The sequence below is a fragment of the Octopus bimaculoides genome, chromosome 6, assembly GCF_001194135.2.
Source record: "Octopus bimaculoides isolate UCB-OBI-ISO-001 chromosome 6, ASM119413v2, whole genome shotgun sequence".
NCBI lineage: Eukaryota > Metazoa > Mollusca > Cephalopoda > Octopoda > Octopodidae > Octopus > Octopus bimaculoides.
Genome location: NC_068986.1, coordinates 42,643,327 through 42,666,664, shown reverse-complemented (window position 1 = coordinate 42,666,664; position 23,338 = coordinate 42,643,327). Strand labels below are relative to the sequence as shown.

Below are 23,338 nucleotides of genomic sequence, written 5' to 3'. Positions count from 1 at the left end.
AGACACGTGTGACAAGGCTGACCCTTTGAATTACAGGCACAACAGAAACAGGAAGTAAGAGTGAGAGAAAGCTGTGGTGAAAGAGTACAGCAGGGTTCGCCACCATCCCTTACCAGAGCCTCGTGGAGCTTTAGGTATTTTCGCTCAATAAACACTCACAACGCCCAGTCTGGGAATTGAAACCGCGATCCTATGACCGTGAGTCCGCTGCCCTAACCACTGGGCCATTGCGCCTCCACATAAATATATATATACACGCACAAACACACAGACATGTGCACATGTGTATACACGGGTGTGTATGTGTGTGTGAGTGTACATATCTTTTGTTGAGGTTCCTTCTTTTATCTTTTACTTGTTTCAGTCCTTAGACTGCAGCCATGTTGGGACCCCACCTTGAAGGATTTGTAGTCAAATGAATCGACCACAGTACTTGTTTTCTTTTTTAAGCCTGGTACTTACTCTATCAGTATCTTCTACTGAACTGCTAAGTTATAGGGATGTAAACACACCAATACCAGTTGTCAATCCATTTTGGATTAAAACACAAAAAGCACAGGAATTTACGAGAAAGTCTCATGAGAACTTTTGGTAAAAAAAAAAAATTAAAGAAATCAAAAGAGACAACTCTTAAGCAACAACTTAATAATCTTTGGGCGATTATCACCCTTGGATTTAACTTTTGGAAAAAACTGTGCTGAATGATAAGTTTGTTTATATCATGTTATCTGCTGGGTATGTGTAATATTCATATGTTTGTATATTGAGGGAGTTCACTATTAAGGCATGTGTCTTCTATGTGTGGAGTTCATATGATGTATATATTTAATGTTCACATTCAGAGGAAAGAAACCTATCCTGGTGGGATCAATAGAGTGGGTGGTGGTTCTTTGAAATGTTGGAGTGTGAAATATTGGTAGAGCATGCAGAAAGAGAAAGTTTCAGCTCTAATGTTTAAGATGTTATCTCTTGACTGGATGATGTCTAGCTTTTCAGTAATGCAAAGCTCACATTTGATACCCTGTCCCCTGTACTTCCTGGCCTTAGCAATAATGCTCCATGTTATCTGGGGATTGCTTGCTTGCTTCTTTCAATGTCCCTATCATATTGGATAGGGATGTCACGTGTCTTCTATTTTTGTCCCCAGAATGATGTCAGATGCTGTGTGTATCTTTCCTTGAACAAGGTGCCCATCATTCTGATGTATGTCTATTACTGTTGGAATCCATGACTTTGGCCTAGTATACAAGCTCTTTTTTCAGACAGCTATTAGAAGACAGCTGGTAAACTATTCATGCTACATAATGTCAGACTATTTGCTTGCAAAAAGAACATTACTTTTCGGCATCCCTAATATAGTCACAAGTTTACTCTGTTGTAAGCATTGGAACCAGATCTCTAGTTCCCTCCCCGTCCACATTCATCCTGCAATGACAGTGACTTGCTTAAGTTCAAACTGGACATAATCTGCATCGATCTCACCAGTCTGCAAAGTCATTGACACTGCTTTTTCCACACCTCTTCTCCTGATAAACTTTAAAAAGAAAAACCAATCAATGAAAGACCTCATTTTCTTCATCTGCAGCTAAAGAAACAACAAAACCCAGTATCATATAGTATGAAATAAACCTGGGAATAAGAAATACAAACATCATCATTGAAGTAGTGTATTAGAATTTCTATGGTTACATATATAGTCTTAATTATAGTAATAAAATGATTGTAAAAAGAGTCTGGTTTTAGAATATTATAACATATATCATAAATAACATGAATAGTTGTGACAGTATATTTAAATACAATACATACTGTTCTGGAGCCTTGGGAGATACTTTTGTCTGCTGGCCATCAGTAGTTTCTACTGCTGATGAAAGCTGCATATCAGAAGGTACAGGTGAGACTTCATTTTCTGCAAATTAGGAAAAAAATATTCAATATTATTAATAGTAATATTATTTCACACATGCCTTCTCTAGGTCCATAAAGGCTCTAGAGAAGGTATATGACTGAGTGCATAGGGATGCAATGTGGCAGGTGTTGTAGTTGTATGGTGTATATGGTCGATTGTTGAGAGTTGTTCAGAGATTTTATAAAAGTAGGGTGTGTGTTAGGATGGTTGTTGAAATAAGTGAGTGGTTTGATGTGATGGTGGGGTTAAGACAGGGTTGTGTGATGTCTACGTGGCTGTTTAATTTATATATGGATGGTGTGGTGTACCTAGAACCCTAGGTAAGGGAGCCCAAATGGTAGAAGAAAATGGAAAGAAATGGCAGGTGAGTCAGTTATTGTTTGCTGATGATACAGCACTGGTGGTGGGCTCAGAAGAGCAACTGAAGAAACTGGTGGTAGAGTTTGGAAGAGTGTGTGAGAGGAGGAAACTGAAAATGAATGTAGCCAAGAGTAAGGTGATGAGATGTTTGAGAGATGGAATGGCTGGTAGGATGGATGTGAGTATAAATAGGGATGTTCGAGGAGGTGAGTGTTTTTAAGGTTCTGGGGGTCACATGTAATGGTGGATGGGGAGGTTGGCTGAGGAGGTGGGATACAGAGTGAGGGAGGGGAGTAAGATACTTAGAGTTGTGAAAGGTATGCTGAGAGATAAAAGGTTGAGTGTGAAAACAAAAAGGTGTATGAGGGTGCAATTGTACTGACAATGTGATATGGTGCAGAGACGTGGGGTGGGGGGCTAAGTGAGATGGAAAGGAGGAGACTAGATGTGTTTGAGATGAGATGTCCAAAGGCTAAGGGTTGGTGTGACACAGATGGACAGGATGAGAAATGAGGAGGTGCGAAGATGAGCAGGAATGAGAGAAAATTAACAGCCAAATTTATTTATTTATTGCCCACAGGGGGCTAAACATAGAGGGGACAAACAAGGACAGACAAAGGGATTAAGTTGATTACATCGACCCTAGTGTGTAACTGGTACTTATTTGATCTACCCCAAAAGGATGAAAGGCAAAGTTGACCTCGATGGAATTTGAACTCAGAATGTAATGGCAGACGAAATATCGCTAAGCATTTTTCCGCCATGCTAACATTTCTGCCAGCTCACCACCAAATTGGATAGACGAATGTTGAGGTGGTTTGGCCACATGGAGAGGATGGATGACAAGCGGGTAGTAAAGAGGGGGATGAAGGCTGAAGTGGTAGGTAGCAGAACCAGAGGCAGACCTCAGTTTGTGTAGATGGATGGAGTGATGAAAGCTTTGGTGGTTAGAGATGTTGGAGTGAGAGAAGCAAGAGAGTTTATAAATGATAGGAAAGCTTGGAGAGTGTTTGTGGGTGGATGAGTAGATTTTGGTGTTACACAAAGGGGTACAGACCCAGCATGATGCAGTGGAGGTAAACCAGTATATGTTGTCAGGCCCCGCTGTTGATATTGGGGGTTACGTTCTATGCCATCACCCGAGTAGAGACTGGTGCTCGTTCCTTTGAGCTGGGAAATTGGGAAATGAATGGAATGCGTAGTGGCTACCCACTCCTAAAAAGAAAATGGGGAATAGGCCTGGGTATGTGTGTGTATGTATATATATATATATATATATATATATATATATATTATTTCACTGGAGCGACAAAATTAATAAGATTGGTACCAGAAGACAATATTTATATTGGTTAAGAACTCATAAAATTAATACTGTCACCTTAAACTAATGTTGATTGACAGAGTCATTAGAGTATTAGATATAATACCTTGTGGTACTCATTCCAGCTCTCACTAATCTGAATTCAAATCATGCAGAGGCCAACTTTACTTTCTATAACTTCAACATCAATTAAAGCAAAGTACAAATAAAGTACTGGGAACAGGATTCAATCAACTAAACCACTTACCTTAAATTTCAGGCCTTACGCCTATATTAGAAATTACTACTACTACTTAAAAAAGGTGACCCCACTTCGGTCATGAATGTCCATGGGATTGCACCTAGAAAGTTACCCTCTAAGGCACAAGTCCAAGCAAGGTTGTTTATAGAAGACCAACAGTCGTCCATGCATATCAGCCTCCCCTTTCCATGCCACCAATGTTATTCAACAGAAAGGCAAAGGCTGATATAGCTTGGCACTGGTGATGTCACAACTCATTTCTACAGCTGAGTGAACTGGAGCAATATGAAATAAAGTGTCTTGCTCAAGATCAGAACATACAGCCCAGTACAGGAATTGAACTCACTACCTCATGATTGTGAGTCTGATGCTCTAACCACTCAGTCATACACCTTGCTACTACTATAACAACAACAGCAACAAGAAGGGTGGTGGATAACTGAAGAGATAGAGAGTCAGACAAACTGGATATTTATTCACATTGATTTCCATTGTGCATGATAACTTCATGAATTAAAATTTATCCCAGGTCAACTCCACTTTTATCCTTCTGGACATTAAAATATTAAAGTACCAAGGTGGTGAGCTGGCAGAATCATTAGCATGCTGGCTAAAATGCTTAGCAGTATTTCTTCTGGCTGTTTATGTGCTGCGTTCAAATTTCGTCATGCTCAACTTTGCCTTTCATCCTTTCAAAGTTGATAAAATAAGTACCAGTTGAGCACTGGGGTTGCTGTAATTGACTTACCCCCTACCCAAAAAATACTGATGACTTTGTACAAAAATTTGAAAGCATATACTAAAGTACTTAAAAATACTGACGTCTGTTTAATTGTAGATACTCTAACCTCACTGTAACATGTGTGCTCTTGTGTTTAGATTTCCAAGCATTATTAAATGGTTTCAGTAGATGCATGTAGATATTTCTCCTCACCATTATGTGTATAGCATTATTTTTAATTATAGTTAGATGTTTGTATAAACATCTAAACTGCTCTAAGATTTAACTGCTTTTCTTTTTTTTCTGAACCCTTTTGGTACCAATCTGTCCAAAACTTGCTACTGGTGCTATGTTACAAACTTCCTGATATTGTATGATGTAAATTAAAACTGCTCATCAAAATTTCATACTAATTTATGTTTCAAACACCAGGTTAACAATGACAAAGTTATTTTACTAGATTCTTCATAATTTTCCAAACAAACTGAGGCCAAAGCTGTGTATTTAAACAGAGATAACATAACGAAAGAGTTAATAGTGTTCCTGTTTATTTTGACAGCTTTTACAGTACTGGGAGAGGGGTTTGATGAATATGTACCGTTGGGATTACTAAATTGAAAGTATCTCATGTAAATTACATGTTACACTTTCTATAGCAATTTTCAAAATGTTGCCCTAAGTTTCCTTAGTCTGGACAGACATGTCCCACATACTGTACTGGGTAGATGCTGATATAATTTATTTCTAAGTTTCACATGCATATTGTACAATTAACATATCTGTCTACATCTGTAGATAAATATAATTAGTCTGCATAAAGAATGAACAGGTAAATACGAGGTAAGTGCTTGTTAATGTTGATGTCTTAATCTGGTATTGTGCTGATTGCATAGTTGAGCTTAACCTCATTATTTACTATATGTTGAGAGTTTTTGATAGCTTTGATATTTTTGGTTAATTGAATAACTTGATTTTGTATAGCTAAAAACAAAATGGCTGGACACATACTAAGACTGCCAGAGGAGAGGTTTTCCAAAGCAGCCATGGATTGGATGCTCCTGAAAAAGAGGCTGGCCAAGGAAGACATGGTGTAGTACCTTCAAAGAAGACCTAGACAGATTGATCATCACCTAGGAAGAAGCATACCAGTTGGCCAGAGACAAAGATAATTGACAATCACTGACTGCCTGATGTGCCACTCAAAGGTAGCAATTGACCTTAAGAAGAAGAAAGAAACTTCTATTTTTGCATTAGTCCAAAGCTTTTTAGCACCTGTTCATTTCATATTGGTTCACTTCATCTTTATCATCTATATTATCACATATAACCACAGGAAGGACTGTTGTCCTTAAATCTTTTATTTGTCAATGCATTTCACTTTCCGCTAAGACTTCATTGCTTCCATGTTCAGAGACAAAAGATTGATTTTCATTGTTTACATGACTTCTTAATTTATGACCAAACAATATATGTTTAGTTGCTTCAAAGTTTTACACCAGGCCCATTGTGGTTACTTTGATTAATTCTCGTTCTTTATAAGGTTTGCCATCTGTACCAGTGGTAAATATATCATAACTATGCAAGCTTTAGGACAGCATGAGAAATGTTTTTTTTTTCTTTTCTCTATTTTCCCTTCTCTTGGTTCTCCTGTTTAATTAACTTTGCATTATTAAATTGAAACTGTAGTTTATAAGTGAGATGGCTGTAGTTTATAACTGAGATGTCTATACTTATAATCTTATTCCTTGCACTGAGTTTCTTTAGGTAGCACAAAATCAATTTCATATACATTAATAAGGTTTCTATTCTAAATCTAGCTAAATATTCAACTGAACCTCTACCTCTTAAAGGAGTCTTGATGTATTTATCTAATTATTTCTGAAATCATGTAAGTTTTAAATTGTTGTTGCTGAGACCCAAGCCAAACCTGATTAATCAGAATTATAATTAAAAGTATTCTGACAGTGGCCATCCTGTGTTTTTGTACACCAAAGTCTACAATGGCCAACATATCTTTTTTTAACCCTTTAGCAATCAGATTACGTTGTCAAGTCAAATGTAATATTTATTCACATAGTTTTGAATTAATCCTGTATTATTTTGTGGCTTTGAAATTTCAGTGATGTGACTGTATATTTTTAGATTAACATTGTAGGGTAGGTGTGAAAGGCCAATGTTGGCCAGTTTGAACATAAAACAAATAAAATATCTGGGTAAGATATGGCCGGTTTAAATGCTAAAAGGTTAAAACAGCAAAATCTGACTTGAGAGAATTTGGTTACAATTTCTAGTAGTTTGCATGAGTGCAGAAGCTCCCTCACTGGCTTGTGTTTTTAGTAGGTTCACCATCTCTGCACTGTTTTTTACTACATTCTTGTATGACCCATTGAGATAAAATAGTTTACACATTATTCACAGTGTTAGTAACCATTGGTGGTTTGAATTCAGCAGATTTGTTAAAGAAATCAAGTTGGAGGAAAAAGAAGAGGAAATAATTCCTCTTTTTTATGGAAATGGGATTACTTTTTAACAATCTCTTTATTTTGCAATGGTACTGATGTCTTCATTCTGGCAAAGCATACAGTAGCACTAGGAATACTTTACATTCTGTATCTGCACCAAGCAGAAATATGGTTACACAGTATTGGGTTCATTAATGTATCTATGCCATGCTTAAATATGTGTTTCTCTTCTTGCTGTTTTCAATTACTGCTGATGTTACCATTAACTGTTCTTGATGTCCATACATGCCTTTCCAACAACCTTTCTCTCCTCATACAATATTACTCACTATCCAACTATTATGCAATTTTCTATGTATTTAACTTGGGTGGTACACTTAATCCATTACTCCCTCTCATGTTATCACGTGGCCTTTTGGCATCTTTACTGGAGTTTCCACTGTTGCAAGCATTTGCATCAGATTTCAGAATTGAGGATAAGTTCCTCTTTTCCCGATACCAGTTTTAATTATTAATGATATCACTAGGTGTTAAAGATAATCCAGCAGCAACTATTATGATGGAGCTTATAATTTTGACAGATATGGGTTAAATAACATCACTAATAGTTAGTACAGCAAAGTGATGAAAAGTAAATATTTTCCTTACATTTTCAACACTTGAGAACAAAGATCTCTCAATACAAAATGAAACTATTTTTACAATCAAATACAGAAAAAGATATTTCCTATATATCTTTTTACTGTTTTAGTATATAATTTGAAATTAACATCAATAAAAATGACATTTTCAGAAAGCAAAATTAGAGAGTGAAAAAAATTGAATAAATATTTTTTAAAAACTAAATTAAGATTTTATTCAGAATTCAAAAACAAACTGAAAATTGAATATAAAAAATAAAACTTTCAATATTTCCTTAAATTTCAGTCTGCATTCAGATAAAATAATAATAATAATAATAATAATAATAATAATGATAACAAACACTTTTTAATAAGACATCCTACTTTGTTCTGCTTTTTAATCTGATATCTTTCACAAATATATTTATCTTTTTTCAAGCTGAAATTTCACTGATAAAAGAACTGAAAAAAAATTAACTCAATGGTCTAATGATTTATTATGACTTTAATAAATCACTAACTTCCACTAAGAATGCTTTCTACACTTTTCAAAATGCACAAAGAAATTATGGCTGCTCAAGTAACAAATGACAAAACTTATAAATACGAAGTACATTGTTCCACTTGTAAAGTACTTTAAAACAATAAACAAATAAATGCCCACCTCAAGAACTACCTAACATCTGCATCTACTCACAAAAGTGCAGTGGCTACAAAACTGGAATTCATTGTGGCTTCACCTAATTGTAAATATTTTATTGAGATGATACAATGAAAAGTATTTATGTGTGACACTTATGCATTGAAAAATTTCATATATAAAGAAATATTTATGAAATGGAAAACAGATGTTTTAAAGATGAGAATGACGGAATATTGAAATGTGAATCTTAGGTGAAGCAATAAAATCAAGAATGGCAGAACATATATGGTGAGAAATTAAAAAACATTCCACAATAGAATACAGTTTACATAGCAGAAAGAACTACAGAAAGGGAGGCAGTGCATATTGTGCTGAAAGCTCAATAATTAAGTATAGTCTTAATATCTGAACAAATATGGTTGCCGTAAGTAAATACAGAAAAATTATGCGATAATTTGATCTGCTAGAGAAAGGAAGAACACAATGGATGATGTAGTCCTAAATACTCTTTAAGAGACAGGATGGTGTTGTAATATCTTTGATTATAGGTTTACTAAGTCAATCAGGGATGACTTAGGGCTAAACAGCATACTTAATTGTCACAGAAATCATTTAACCTTTTACATTTACATTCATCTTAAAACTTTGGCATTTCAACAGTCCATATCCAGCTCAAATACTCTACCTACTTAAGGTTCAAACTGGTCAGATTCAGTCTTTCACACTTACCATACAATGTCATTTCAGACATAAACAATCATCACTGAAATCTCAAAGCTCTGAGATAATGTGAGATAAAGTCATTTCTGCTTAAATATAATCAATAAATACTGGAAAATTTTTAATGGTACATAGTTTGAGTTGTGATCAATATTTTTGCAATTATACTAATATGGCTTCAGCAAGTAGTGATTCTAACTTTGAAGGATATATACATGTAAACTTATAAAATGTAGAAGAAAAAAAGAAAATAGCAGTGACTTGTCTTTGGATGAGTCAGATATGTTTCTGAATTTTCATCCAATGAAGCAAAGAATTTTCATAGTGGAAGTGAAGTCCTTCAGAAAATCATCCAAAATAATGTGGCAATGTCACAAAAATAAATATCCCTGATTTTACTGAAAATACATAACTGAATCATTGGTAGCCTACTGACAACATTTTAGGCTTATGTGTAAAAAGTTGAAATTATGAACAAAAATTGTTGATAACCCTCTTGAACATGATTAAATCAAAGCAATGTGAATAAATAAGCATGACACTGGAGGGAGTAATGTAATTGCTGGTTGATTATATCATATGAGTCAACATATTCTTTTAACATTTATACTTATGTTACAAAATTGTAATCTAGTAGATAAGATTATTGGAAATCCAACATAATCTTTAAAAAAGATCAGAAATTATGAGGCTGACACACAAAGGCAGTTTTCTACTAGTGCATAAATTTTCTTAAAATAATTGGAGTACAGATCAGTGTCAAAATCTGGGTAATTTCTGCCATCCAGAAATAAGCATGACATGTTACTAGCTTCAATTCTTGGATTACTCACAATGTTATAAGCCTAAATTTACATGATGATAGAAATGCTCTCTTCAGAGAAGATGATGCCACATGTTAGACTTCAAAATAAACTAATTATTAAATTAGTCTGGCTAAATTCTAAGAAACTTGGTTTAAGCTCTTATGATAATCAATATTAATAAAATTCACAAAATAAGTATAGTTGTTGTTTAGAGAGAAGACTTTGTACACTATCACTGTTTCTGTCTTATTTGTTTTCAAATTTTAAATTTTATTTTTCATTTATTCATTTTTTTTTTCTTTAAGGAAGGTTTTATCATGGAACATCAAAATTTACCTCTCCTCATGCACACAATCTTATTTTGTGAAATATATTAATATTTTTTGCCAACATAGAACATCACTAGTTTTCTGAGATTTCAGCAATTTTTATTATTTTTTTTCTTTTCTTTGCTAAATACTGCTTACTTTGCTTATTGGTAAGTATTGATTTATTGACTACAAATAATGCAGATAGAATCAGAGGAGATACATCTTATACTTTCATAGCTGTATGAATTGACAACAGGAAAATAATTTGTGCTATTAAAAGATACAGAAACTTCATGTATATGCTTAATAACTCTATATTCTTCCATCTGAATTATAGAATATTAGCTTGGGAAAACGTAAGTTAAATTTGTACTTGGCTGCACCGGAAAGCTTCAGAAAAGGTCAATAAAATCATATGACAAGAAATGTTCCAACAGTCACATGGAAATCTTCATGCAAAATAAATAAATAGAAAGGAAAATGATTTTATTTATGTTTGACTTCATACACAGAAAATTACTAAAGTCCTGATAGAAAATGTTTTTTCAAGCTAATACTATACCTAACCGCAAAACAAAAGTGAGGTATAGAGTATAGTACCTTCTAACTGCACCACTGGGACCAGAGGGTTACCAAATACGTGAATTTTCTGGAGAACTGATCATCACTTTTTAAATAACCATATAGCACTTAATAAAACTCATTAAAACTCTATATATGCACCTGTATCATCATTAATATTCTGAACATAAATAAGAGAAATAGGAAGAAATATAAGTATAATTTAAGTGAAGAACAAGTTTTATTAACCTCTTAAAACACAGGTACTGTAAATGCAGCAAGCTAAAATACTGCACTGTACTTTGAAGGGCAATGATCCATTTTAATGACAATCAATTTACACAATTTTTTAAAAAACTTTTCTCTGCAGCCTGCATCAATTTCTTCAATCTCTAATTCTCAAAGTCCTTCTTGAATATTGTAAGATCACTTTTCAGCGAATGAAATACTTGGTGATAATTCATGTTCCTCTTCACTGTTTTCCATTTCTGTAACATTTTCTTTGTCTCCTTCCAGATTCTTCAGCCAGGCTCTTGCTGGACTGCAGGTTTTGCTTACCATTTGCAGCTTCTAATTTTCTAAACTAGCAAACTGGAATCCTCAATGAGCTCATCAAGTTGACTTAGTATTTCCTTCTTGATAGCTTCCTGTAATTGTTTCACATTAAAGGCATTGAATTATCTCATTTTGAATGTACTCAATGATATTTCTAGTATTGATTTTTCCATGGTTCTTTGCATTGTAGCCAATCAGTGTTCTCTCCTCTTCATAATAGCCCCCATCCCACAGAGTATAAAAGCGCAGGTGAGGATGGTGCTATTGAAGAGTCTGGCCTTGTCCAGGTTTGTTTGGGGCACATCCTTTATTAAATTAATGCCTTCCTTCCTGTCTTTATTCTCTTTGAGATTTCAGCATCCATATCTAGGTGCATATACATTGTGTAACCTAAGTAGGTACACTCCTTTCCCTCCTCACTTTCATTGCTTCCCAATTCTTTTCAGCTTTGTGCTACATCTTCCAGCTGCATATATTTTGTTTCATTTTAAGAACCACTGTTAAGCTTTGAGTATACAGCTGTCAGCATGGTCTGCAGCTGGTCTGTGGTTTCAGCGAAGAACACAATGTCACTTGTGAATCAGAGATGTGTTTGTTGCTCACCATTGATGCTCACGCCACCTGTCCAGTCAACGTCCTTGATGACCCTTTCTAGATATGCGATAAAGAATTTTGGAGAGATGGTATCTCTTTGCTTGAGGCCCTTCTCAACTAGGGCTCTTACTGGTGGTGATAGCAGAGCTATACCTGTTGTGCATCCAGTATTTGTATCTCTAAGCATTTTAATGTATTGCATATGAGGTAAATGAAAATAAGTCACTTCTAATTTAGTTAGCTTTGATGTTTTGGTAACCATTTTTTTTTTGTATTACTTTCAAGATTGTGAAATATTTCAAACCTTAAATATAAGTAGCAAAACAACTTCCAATTTTCTATTAAAAGAAAACAGAAAAGCATAAAGAAAATAATCGTATAAATGTTCATACATCTACACCGTGATCCTACATGTTGTAGCAAAGATGTAAGTGCTACATCATTAGTCTTAGTCAATCTCAAAGTAAAACCATTCCTGTAACCATGCAGTCACAGTAACTGACATATTAGCATGTATTAACCTCTACATGACAAGGAGCTGTAAAAGGACTCACTTTAAGAATGGTGTTTATAATTTAATGCTGCTTTAATTATGTATCTACACCAAGTTAATAATAGGGACTGAGCTGAATGTATCTTTTTATCACAGCATAATCATTTCTAATTAAATTTGTGATGCTTGCTGTAATAAAATGTTATCACCAACTTAATTACTGACTACATGGTCATAGCTAAAGCAAAAGACACTTGCCCAAGGTATCACACAGTGTGACTAAACCCCAAATTTCTTGACAACACTGTGTGTGTATGTGTATGTGTGTGTGCATGTCTTCTAGACAAACTTTTTAATAGATTTGTAACATTATATAATTCTATGTAATTCTACTCACTCTTCAATAATTTTTTGGGGTTTCAGCTTCTATTACATAACCCAGTACAGATACTAATGATGAAGTTTCCTTCTACATACATATGCACACGCACACATACACAGGCACCCACACACAATTTTTTAAAGATATATATATATATGACCAAATCATATAACTAGGTATTTCTCATCATAAGAAGTGATTATAAATCTCTACTACTATATTTTCATTTCATAACTCTTACTGGTTTTAGTCATTGGAATGCAGCCAATCACTGTCAAATAAACTTCAGTTCTTAATTTAAGTTCGTTACTTATTCTATCAGTTTCTCTTTTCTAAGAGTTGGGGATGTATATAAACCAACACACCAATACATGTTGTTATGCAGTAAAACACACATACATACCAAGTTCAGTTTCATATAGGAAATTGATTTTCTCAAATGCTCCAGAGGATTTCTAGAAATAACGGATAATTTCTGCTGCCTAGGTGACCTAATTAGCAGTGGGGGAGGATGTACGAGAAGTTTAATTGCTAGAATAAGAAAAAGATGTAGAAAGTTCAGAGAGCTTTTACCTCTGTTGGCAACTAAAGGTCTCTCTCTCCAAGTGAAAAGGAGATTGTATAACACGTGTGCAAAGGGCAATGCTACATGCTATTGAGATGTGGGCCCTGAATTCAGAGGACATGTGAAGACTAGAGAGGAATGAAGCTGCCATGCTCTACTGGATGAGAAATGTCAGTGTACATGTGCAACAAAGCATTAGTGTATTAAGAGAAAAGATAAGCATAAGAGGAATTAAATGCAGTATGCAAGAGAGAAGACTGCACTGATTTGGTCATGTGATGGATACAGATGTGGACAGTTGCAGAAAGAAGTGCCAATCACTAAAAATGGATAGAACTTTTGGAATGGGTAAACCCAGGAAGACATGGGGCAAAGTATTGACAGCCATTCTCAAGAATTCTGAGCTTTATGAAGGAAATAACGAAGGACTGAGATATCTGATGCCTTGCAGTGCTCAAGAAGACTTGTCCACCATTGCAGACTTGATATCTTAAAACCACCTTGATAATACTTGTCTGTGAGGGGCTCTACTCTATTCCCATGTCTACTCCATCAATGTCTCCCTCCATATTTCATCCCCTAGTAGTCATCACTTCCCTATCACCTGAGAGCAGAATAGGTGTATACTAAATCCCACCTGGCTTTCTTAATTACCTTTCTTCCCACACCGCAATCACTTCCATTTCTCAATGTCTTCCCCCATCTACTTTTTCCTATCAATCACTTCCTTTTTTGTGCCTTCTCTCCCCTCGTGCAGTTCTCCATCTTGCTTACCTGCTATTCGCCTTAATGCCTTGACATATCTACTGAAACCTCTCGCCCCAAGCCTCTCCCATATTTCCCTCCATCATTGCTTCAGTCAACTCAATCATGTCCATTCACCCAGCCCAAAACCTCTATATCACTTCACTTATTCTCACCACCCCTAATGTCCCTCGAGGGCATGTCCCAATACATTGTTTCCAATATTTCTCTCACTATTGCTCTCTTTATCTTACTCTCAAACTCACCCTTTCTTTTTCCAACTGTGGTATCCAGGTATCTAGTCTACAGAAAGATACCTATCTCTGTCCCTATATAACTTTAATCTCTCAACTGGCACACCCATTCAATACAACTCCTCAGTTCCCAGTCAAGGAGGTTTTGTCTTGCAAGATACTGGTGACTTGGTCAGTGCTGGTGCCATATAAAAAGCACTGGTGCTGGTGATACATAAAAAGCACCCAGTACACTCTGTAAAATAGTTGGTGTCAGGAAGGCTATCCAACTGTAGAAACCATGCCAAAACAGAGAATGGAACCTGGTGTGGCTCCAGGTTTTGCCAGCTCTTGTCAAACTGTACAATCCATGCCAGCAGAGAAAACAGACATTAAGTGATGACAAAATATGATAATGGTTAACCAAAAAGTTTGTTTGCTTTTTTTTTTTCCTTTGTGTATGCATACTCATTAGATACTTGATACACTAACATAGTTCGATGCAAACTTGCAACAAGATAGGTGGTATTTGGAGTGTTTAAGATCACCGAGAAAATGGAGAATTAAAATGAATATTTTTAACATGTCATGCCTTTTTCTATTTTAAAAAGGGTAAGAAAGGAGTGGAAACTTGCAGGAAGATATGTACTGTGTACAGAGAAGATGCTGTTACAAAATGTGTGTACCAGAAGTGGGTTTTTCAGAATTTTGGTCAGGAGATTTTTCCATTCACGATGCACTTTGCTCTGGTTGGCCAACAACTGAGATTAACAGGGACAAAATGAAGGATTTAGTCGAAACCGCGATCCTATGACCGCGAGTCCACTGCCCTAACCACTGGGCCATTGCGCCTCCACTAATACATATAGGACTGATCTAGAATAGAATGTCAAACTAAATGTCTTGTAGTCTCTACATACAAGACAATTAGTTTCTATATGTTCAAAGGTTAACATGGTTGTGTTTAATATTCATTTCTCCAAGAATATTTTTTTAAAAGTAGCAGCTATACACTGGAGTAAATTTAATAAACTATATCACTTGCCTTCAAATTTGATGCCATGTGCCAAACATAAAAATTATTACCAACTGTATAGTGACAGTGTAATAACACGAAGCCAACTAAATTATGAAGGAAAGAGCCAAGTTATATAAACTTCTTTAATGTTTCAAATTTTATGAAATATCTATATCTAGAGTCTTACTCAATTATTACAATTACTACAGACTCCTACTCAATTAGAATTTTTGAAACCAATAGAGTGCAAACTATTGAACTCCAAACTAGAAGTCAACAGATACAGGCAAAGACAAATATATGGAAAAGAAGACTAATAACAGTTTTAATAAAGGTATGATTAAATAATGAAAGATCTTTTAAGTTAACATTTCTGAAAGCATTAAAATCAACATCAAAAGCTGAACAAGAAAATAATTTGAAAATGCAATTAAAGTAAATGAGACAGAAATTTAGCAGAAAAATGTAACTTCAGTTTTATGGTTTAACTTCCTGAAATACAATCTAGACAAAATTAAGTAAGTAAATAATATAAATATAATTAAAAAGGAAAGCATTTATAGAAAGAGTGGTTACTTGTTCTGTCATCATCATCACCCTCATCAGTTAACATCTATTTTCTGTACTGGTGTGGGATGAATGATTTGACTAGAGCTGACAACCTAGAGGAGTATGCTAAGCTCTAATGTCTGCTTTGGTATAGTTTCTACAACTAGATGCTCTTCCAAATGCCAACCACTTTTTAGAGTATATTGAGTGCTATTTACATGGCACCAGCAGCAGTGAGATCACCAAGTAACTTGTGAAACAAGACTTCCTCCACTGAGGGGATGATGTAGGATTGAGGTGGGTGGCTTTATACCAGATAATGAGGGGTTAAAATATCATAGAGGGACAGGAATAAGAGAGATGCATGGCTACAAAAAGAAAAAAAAGATACAGTACTCAGAGTGAGTGAAAATTATATAGAACTTGATATGGAAGAATTACTAAAATGCAGATATAGGAATAACTCCGAAGGAGTTAGTCAAAATAATCTGACAAATATCAACAATAAGATATTAGAGCTCATGGATGGAAACTGGAAATATTGGAAGAAAGTAATCAACTGGGGAAAAAGATTAATTACAAGGAAAAATCCAAATACATTAATTAAAATGATTTCAGATAGCATTAAGCACAATCTCTAAATTATTGATACACAGTAAAACTAGCTGCAAACTTAAGTAGGAAGGTGTGTGTGTGTGTGTGTGGGGGGATGACTGTTGGTCATAATGTAAAATATTGCCTTTGTTTAACAAAAGAAAACTGAATGGAAGCAATAAATTACAAATATGATTCAAAAACATGAAGTATCCATTATAAGGTATGAATAATGTAAAATGTAAAATGATAAAAAACATAGCACAAAACCACAATTTACCCAAGTAAATATCGTTAGAAGAAGAAGAAGAAGAAGAAAATAATAATGCAAATCTTACAATGGAATGTGAAAATTGTTGGTAAAAGGGCAATCAAAAAACCAAATGTGTTTGATGAAAGCTGTAATAGATACTGTAAATTGACTCAAAATATTCTAAAGTATAACTGCCAACTAAAATTGAATCATTTGCATCATGTTAAAGAAAAATACTTGAAATAGTGATGCAGTGTTTACTGAATAGTGTAGAGTTGTGTCAATAATAGTAAGGGATGTTGATAGAATGGATGGAAATATCATAGAAGACAAATATTTGGAAGAATATCATAACAGAAAATGGTAAGCTGGTGGCAAAAGAAGCCACGATGATAATGGAAATTTAAGAATTCTTTGTTACCTTCAATTGTGCATCTTTGTAGCAATGGCTATATTATAATCATACACTACTGTAAGTTCTACATAAATTCTAGATTAGATTTTATTCTAGTCTGCACAAAGACAACAATTCTTTATTCTTATGCATAAACACCTGTAATTTCAAAAGATTCTACTTTTGCATTATTAAAATGAGAAAAAAATAAAACATCTACAATATTATTGTCATGGTATCTGTTACTTTTTCAATTTATTTTAAAGTCTCCTATAGAGACAACATCTGTAAGCATTCTTTATTACTGACAACAAGTAAACAAACTTACCTTCTTTTTTATGTCTTGAACCTTTTGCAGATGTTGGCCGAGTTAATTTTCGCAGTGTAATATCCTAAAAGAAAATAGAATTTTTCTTTTTTTTAGGGTAGATATGCAAGCAAAGATGAGATACATCACTGTAACTGGATTATTTAATTGCAATAAGAAATATTGTAAAAAAACAAAAGAGCAGATTTAAGATAATAAATGGTGTAATGAAATAAAAGCAATTTCAAGATAATAAATTATTCAAAATGTATTCAATAGAAGAACAGAAAATGTAATTAAGCTGAATTAGCATTCTAATAACTACTTTAAATTGAATATCTGAGAAAGTATGATGACACCGTAAAGAGAATAAATAAATAAATTTTTAAAAAGTGCATGTCACTGATTGAACAACCATAATATTTGTCAAGATCGTCATGACGTAAAATAAATGACAGCAACATGAAATAATATCAACAATATCTTTTGGATAACAGTAATACCAAACAATACCCACACTTCAAACAACAGAAGAGCTGATGCATCAACAATAGAACTTTAACATTTATAATAGACTGAGGCAACATAAATATTACAGGCTGGCTTAGCTCCAATGTTAGTAAATTGAATCGCCTGTGGATATTTCATGCTGTATGTCAATGTGAAGGGAATAAATATGGAAACTCTAGGGAAATATCTTCAGTTGGTTAATCAACACTAAAGACATCAGAGTTATAATCACTGGCCCCTATGATCTGTGGTTATGGAAAAGGTTAATTATTTATTAATGTAAATTCAATGAAATAATAGCTGTTGGTTTTTTTTTTTTAATTCTTTGAGTTCTCACAGATTTTAGCATCTCTTGAGTGAAATACAATGGGTCATTTCTTATTACCTACACCAAACCCAAAAAGCAAAATTTCCACCTGCACAGCAAGTTCCATCACACCGCTGAACACCATCACCTAGCACTTGAGTACCTAAAGTGAAGTCCACTCCAAAACAATAATTTGGTCAAAGTCTCAGGTTTGAGAACACCTGACTCCCTCCCACCCATCAGTCCTGGAGGTCCTGTATAGGAGTCAGGAGCAAGGTCTTTCATTTTAACTAAGATAAGTTCAAGCTGTGTTATTTAGAAATTTGCTTTGCCAACTATGTAGTTAGGAGGTTCAGTACCATTCTAGACTATAGCCCATGAGTCAATCATTACCTTGTGAGTGAAACTGGCAGACAGAAACTGGAGGAGCCTGTCTTCTCATGCATGCATGTACGTGTGTGTGTATGTGCATGCATGTGTTTGAGTGTGTTTGTATTTCTCCTTGACTTCACAAGTGTTAATGATTGTAAAAAAATAGTCCCATTGTTAATACTGGTGTTGTCTTTTGCTTGCACTTAACTGTGAAAGTAAAGCACGTTCAAGCTTCTTGACATGTCTTGACATGCTGTGCAGGCATTGTAGTGAAAAGGCTCTCTCAAATGGTGTTGCTTGTTTTCAGCTCACCACATATTTACGCCCTGTTGTTTGCTAGACCAGAACATTATTACCTTGTTTGGAAACAAGTGAGGGTTGGTGACAAGAAGGGCATCCATCTGTAGTAAAATCTGTCTCAGCCAATTCTGTCTGATCCATGGTATAAATGATGGTGGTGATGATGATGATGATGATGATGATACTAGTTAATTAAGGTAGGAAAATGGCAGAAACAGAAAAGAATTTCACTATAGAGATGTATGTTCTTTATTCAAGAACAAAAAAACTTACATAAACCAAAATTATATGTGAAAATGACAGGAAACTTTTATGATACTTAGCTTCATATACACAGATAGTTCACTTAAAATGTTTAGTAGCTGTGTGTACCTTGGGCAAATATCTTCTATAGTCTCAGGCTGACCAATACCTTGTGAGTGGTTTGATAGATGGAAACTGAACAGAATCCTGTCGTGTGTAGATGTGTGTGTGTATGAATGTCTCTGTTTGCCTCTTCATGTCTGTGTTTACCTTCCACCACTGCTTGTCAACCAGTGTTGGTGTGTTTGCATCCCTGAAACTTGACAGTTCAGCAGAAGACACCAATAAAATAAGTACTGGAGACAAGTTATCCAACTAAAAATTCTTCAAAGTGGTGCCCCAGCATGGTTACAGTCACTAAAACTGGAAGTTTTTTTTGATTTTTTTAATCATAGAACCAGGTGGTTTAGTACAAAATGTGTTAAATTTGAAACACAAATATATTTCAGGATTGTGCTTGATTGCAAAGTGACTTGAGCTGAGACCAGTATTGAATCTTAAGTAACTGTTTCGTGGAAAGCCAATTTAATCATTTAATTCACCTTTGATTTATTTCTGGAGGTATCAGGAAACATTTTGTTATGCTGGAAACTGCTTAGATGAACATCCATGTGATAGACCTTGTAAGATGGTGGGTGATGTGTCACTAATGGACCAATCTCAAGAACAGCGAAAACATAATCAAAATTTTATTTTCTAAATATAGTGATTTGAATACATACAAGAACATAGACATGAAGTATATAAAATAGTAAAAGAGAAGTCTGAAAAATATTCTTAAAAGAAATGATACACATAGAATGTACTTTCTATACCAAAAAAGATTTTGGAAAATACTTGAGATAATAATAGCTTCTATTTTAAGTACAAAGACAGCAATGATGAGGGTGACCCCCCCCCCCAACCAGTACTTGAATGATACTTTTATTGTATTGACCCTAGAGGAATGAAACACAAAGCTAACCTCAGCAGGATTTATAAGCAGAAAGTAAGAGTCAGAATAAATGTAGTAAAGCATGGTTTCCAATGTTCTAATGATCAGCTTGCCAACTTAGTAGTTAGAAATAAGAAGAAATAATAAAGTAAATAAGACCAGTACATGGTATGATAACAATAAGTTACATAGTGAGATGATTTTAAATTCCAAATCCAACAACGAATTGACTCATAAATCTGAGGAATCTTTTGAGAAACCAATCTCAAGATTAAAGTAAAAAAAAAAAAAAAACACACAACTATTAAATTGATTGTCTGTACATCTTTAGAGGAACTCATTTTATCTATTTCTGCTATATGTTCACCTTAATCATTCTTTTATTTGTTTCAGTCATTTTTGACTGCGGCCATGCTGGAGCACCGCCTTTAGTCGAGCAAATTGACCCCAGGACTTATTCTTTCTAAGCCTAGTACTTATTCTATCGGTATCTTTTGCCGAACCCCTAAGTTACAGGGACATGAACACATCAGCATCTGTTGTCAAGTGATGTTGGGGGGACAAATACAGACACACAAACATGTGCACACACACACAGACACACACACACATGTACACATATATACGACGGGCTTCTTTCAGTTTCTGTCTACCAAATCCACCCACAAGGCTTTGGTCGGCCTGAGGCTATAACAGAAGACACTTGCCCAAGGTGTCATGCAGTGGGACTGAACCCAGAACCATGTGGCTGGTAAGCAAGCTACTTACCACACAGCCACTCCCACTGAGAATATAGATGATTTTTTTAATCTTTTAATCAAGATAGGAAGAAACTATCCATGATATTTTACAAAGACTTTGAGATTAGTGGAAGGAAGTTAGCCTCAAGTTCTAGCCTTTCAACAGTGAAAACAGTTGTGAAATATATATCACAAAACATACATACAGCCACTGCAAAGTAAAAAATGCATTACACTGTATAAGATGACAAGAAGATTATGTATAGGCTTCCCTGACACTTGTGTAGGTGTGACAGCTTGCAATATTAATGAAAGATTCAGTAGGCACTGGAGCAAACTATCCTAAAAAGAAAACTACGTCCATTTTTTTTTTTTACTAAAATGCACCAAATAACAATGAGTCTATCAACAAACTCAGTGTATATGTGAATAGCCTATATGGTAATAAATATGCATATATATATATAATCATAATTATTATAATATTAGGGAATGTAAAATTCCAAACATACAGGAATATTCAATTTAGTAATACCAAATTGAATTTTATAATAAATAATATATGTATATAAATATAATTTAGAGAAGAACCACTGATATACAATTCACACAATGAAGGAGACCAATCACCATCCAGAAAAACGTACTCTACAAAATACTAATTTTAAAATCTATAAAATCCAATAGAAAAGTATAAAATACATTAAAAACTATAAAATACTAGACTAAAAATTTAATTCAACTTAGTAAATTGATAAAATAGAAGGTAGAGTATTGACTATGCACATTTCGTGGCCACATTATAGAAGATAAAACCAGTACAATTCACAATAAATTGATAACGATTATATTCTACTCAAAATACGGTCCATATTCATTGTGTGAATTGTATATTGTTGGTTCTCTAAATTTAGCAATTGGAGAATATACAGGAACTTACAGCTGTAAGTTTCTGCATATTCTCCAATTGCTAAATGTACTTTCTATTTGTAACCTTAATTGTTAATATGACATGGTATGTCATAAGCATCTGTATATTGTGGTTTTTGTCATTTTCGTTACAAAATAAACAAATTAATTCAATGGAATACACTGTCTGCAAGTCGCTGGATACCACATATTCTCCTCCATTTTCTTATTGCTATATAAATTTAGGGTAAAATAACCCCCTTTTACTCGCACCCACTTATTACACTTGGCATAACACTAGTGTAACAATAATTGGGTACCCTCCCAGCAGTATATTGGATAGATACTATCCCTTAGTTGGTTGAATCCTCAACCCCTAACTCTCTGATATATATATATATATATATATGCATATTTATTACCATATAGGCTGTTCAGGCTAAATTTGACAGTTTGCATAAAAAGTAAAGAAAACACAATATCTCATCCCAAAAATGAAAGTATTTTAAAAATTAAAAAAAAATATCAACTAGATTATGGTTGGGAGATAATAGATAATTTAAAGCAGTCAGCCTCAGTTTCCACCACGGTCTCAAGATGGCTTTGAAATCTTGTGCATGCATTCCTCACTGTGTCCCTGGGAAAATCTTCAAACACCTTGATCTTGGCCACCAGCAGAGCAGTTAGTATTTGTCTCAGTCATGCCCCCTACATAGTAATCCATGATTATTACAATCAAGGGAATTAGGAGGTCAGAAATTGGGGCTGGTGAAGTTGTGGAAATTCTGACTCTGGATGTATGGCAAAGAGCCAAATCCTGCTGAAACACAAATGACCTTCCAGCAGATTTACACAGCTGTCTGAACTGAACCTAAGACACTGTTCAATGAATCAGAGTGGCATGACATAACCCTCACTGGTGAGACCCCTATGGATCATCACAGTTTGGAGGGACTTGGTTTTCATATGTGGGATTGTAGGCAAGCCACCTGTTATTCTAGGTGTTGTGCAACCGGTCCTGGGAGAAGTTCTTTTCATCTGAGAAAAACCAGATGATCCTCGGCTCAGCAGGATGCCTCAGCTTATTCAAGAGCTTCTTTGTCTTCATCAAGCAGTTCTCCTTGGCTGTCATAATTTGTCCCTTGCACCTCTTGAATGAGTGGCAGCAAAAGACCTCATTCAGAGTCAGCTTCATGGTGGCAACTCCAACATCCATCTTTCTCACCAAAGCCCAGGTTTTTTTGCTCGAATCTTTCATCAGCTTGTCCTGTTGGATTATTTCTGGCATGTGGATACAGTCAGAAAGTCCACTGTGTACCTTTTTTCTGGCTACAGTTTGGTAGTCCCCATCGTGGCTGTCCATGTCACATCTCACAGTCTTTACAGTATTCAGAGAGCATTGAGCAGTAGTCATGATGTTGGCATTCGATACCTTGTGCAAATTATCATAATATAAGTAACTGTTTTCCAATATTCAGAGGACTTCAACTCCTCCACATCAACCAACTTTTTATCAACAACTTTAATGTTTATGCTCTCCAAAACAGCTGGCTGTTTGCCAATACATCAAGCTGTTCCTGAAAAAAAAAAAACAAAAAAAA

The 23,338-nt window shown here is 34.8% G+C and overlaps 1 protein-coding gene across 2 annotated transcripts in view; it reads right to left on the bottom strand.

The window, feature by feature from the left end:
* LOC106877218 (TRAF3-interacting protein 1) overlaps positions 1-23,338 on the bottom strand; it is a 202,974-nt gene that overhangs the window by 90,553 nt on the left and 89,083 nt on the right. For both annotated transcript variants that reach the window (XM_052968703.1, XM_052968704.1), the window contains 2 exons: positions 17,384-17,447; positions 1,810-1,909 (listed from right to left, as the gene is read on the bottom strand). In XM_052968703.1, the coding sequence (XP_052824663.1) occupies positions 1,810-1,909; positions 17,384-17,447 (164 nt within the window). The remainder of the gene's footprint in view (positions 1-1,809; positions 1,910-17,383; positions 17,448-23,338) is intronic.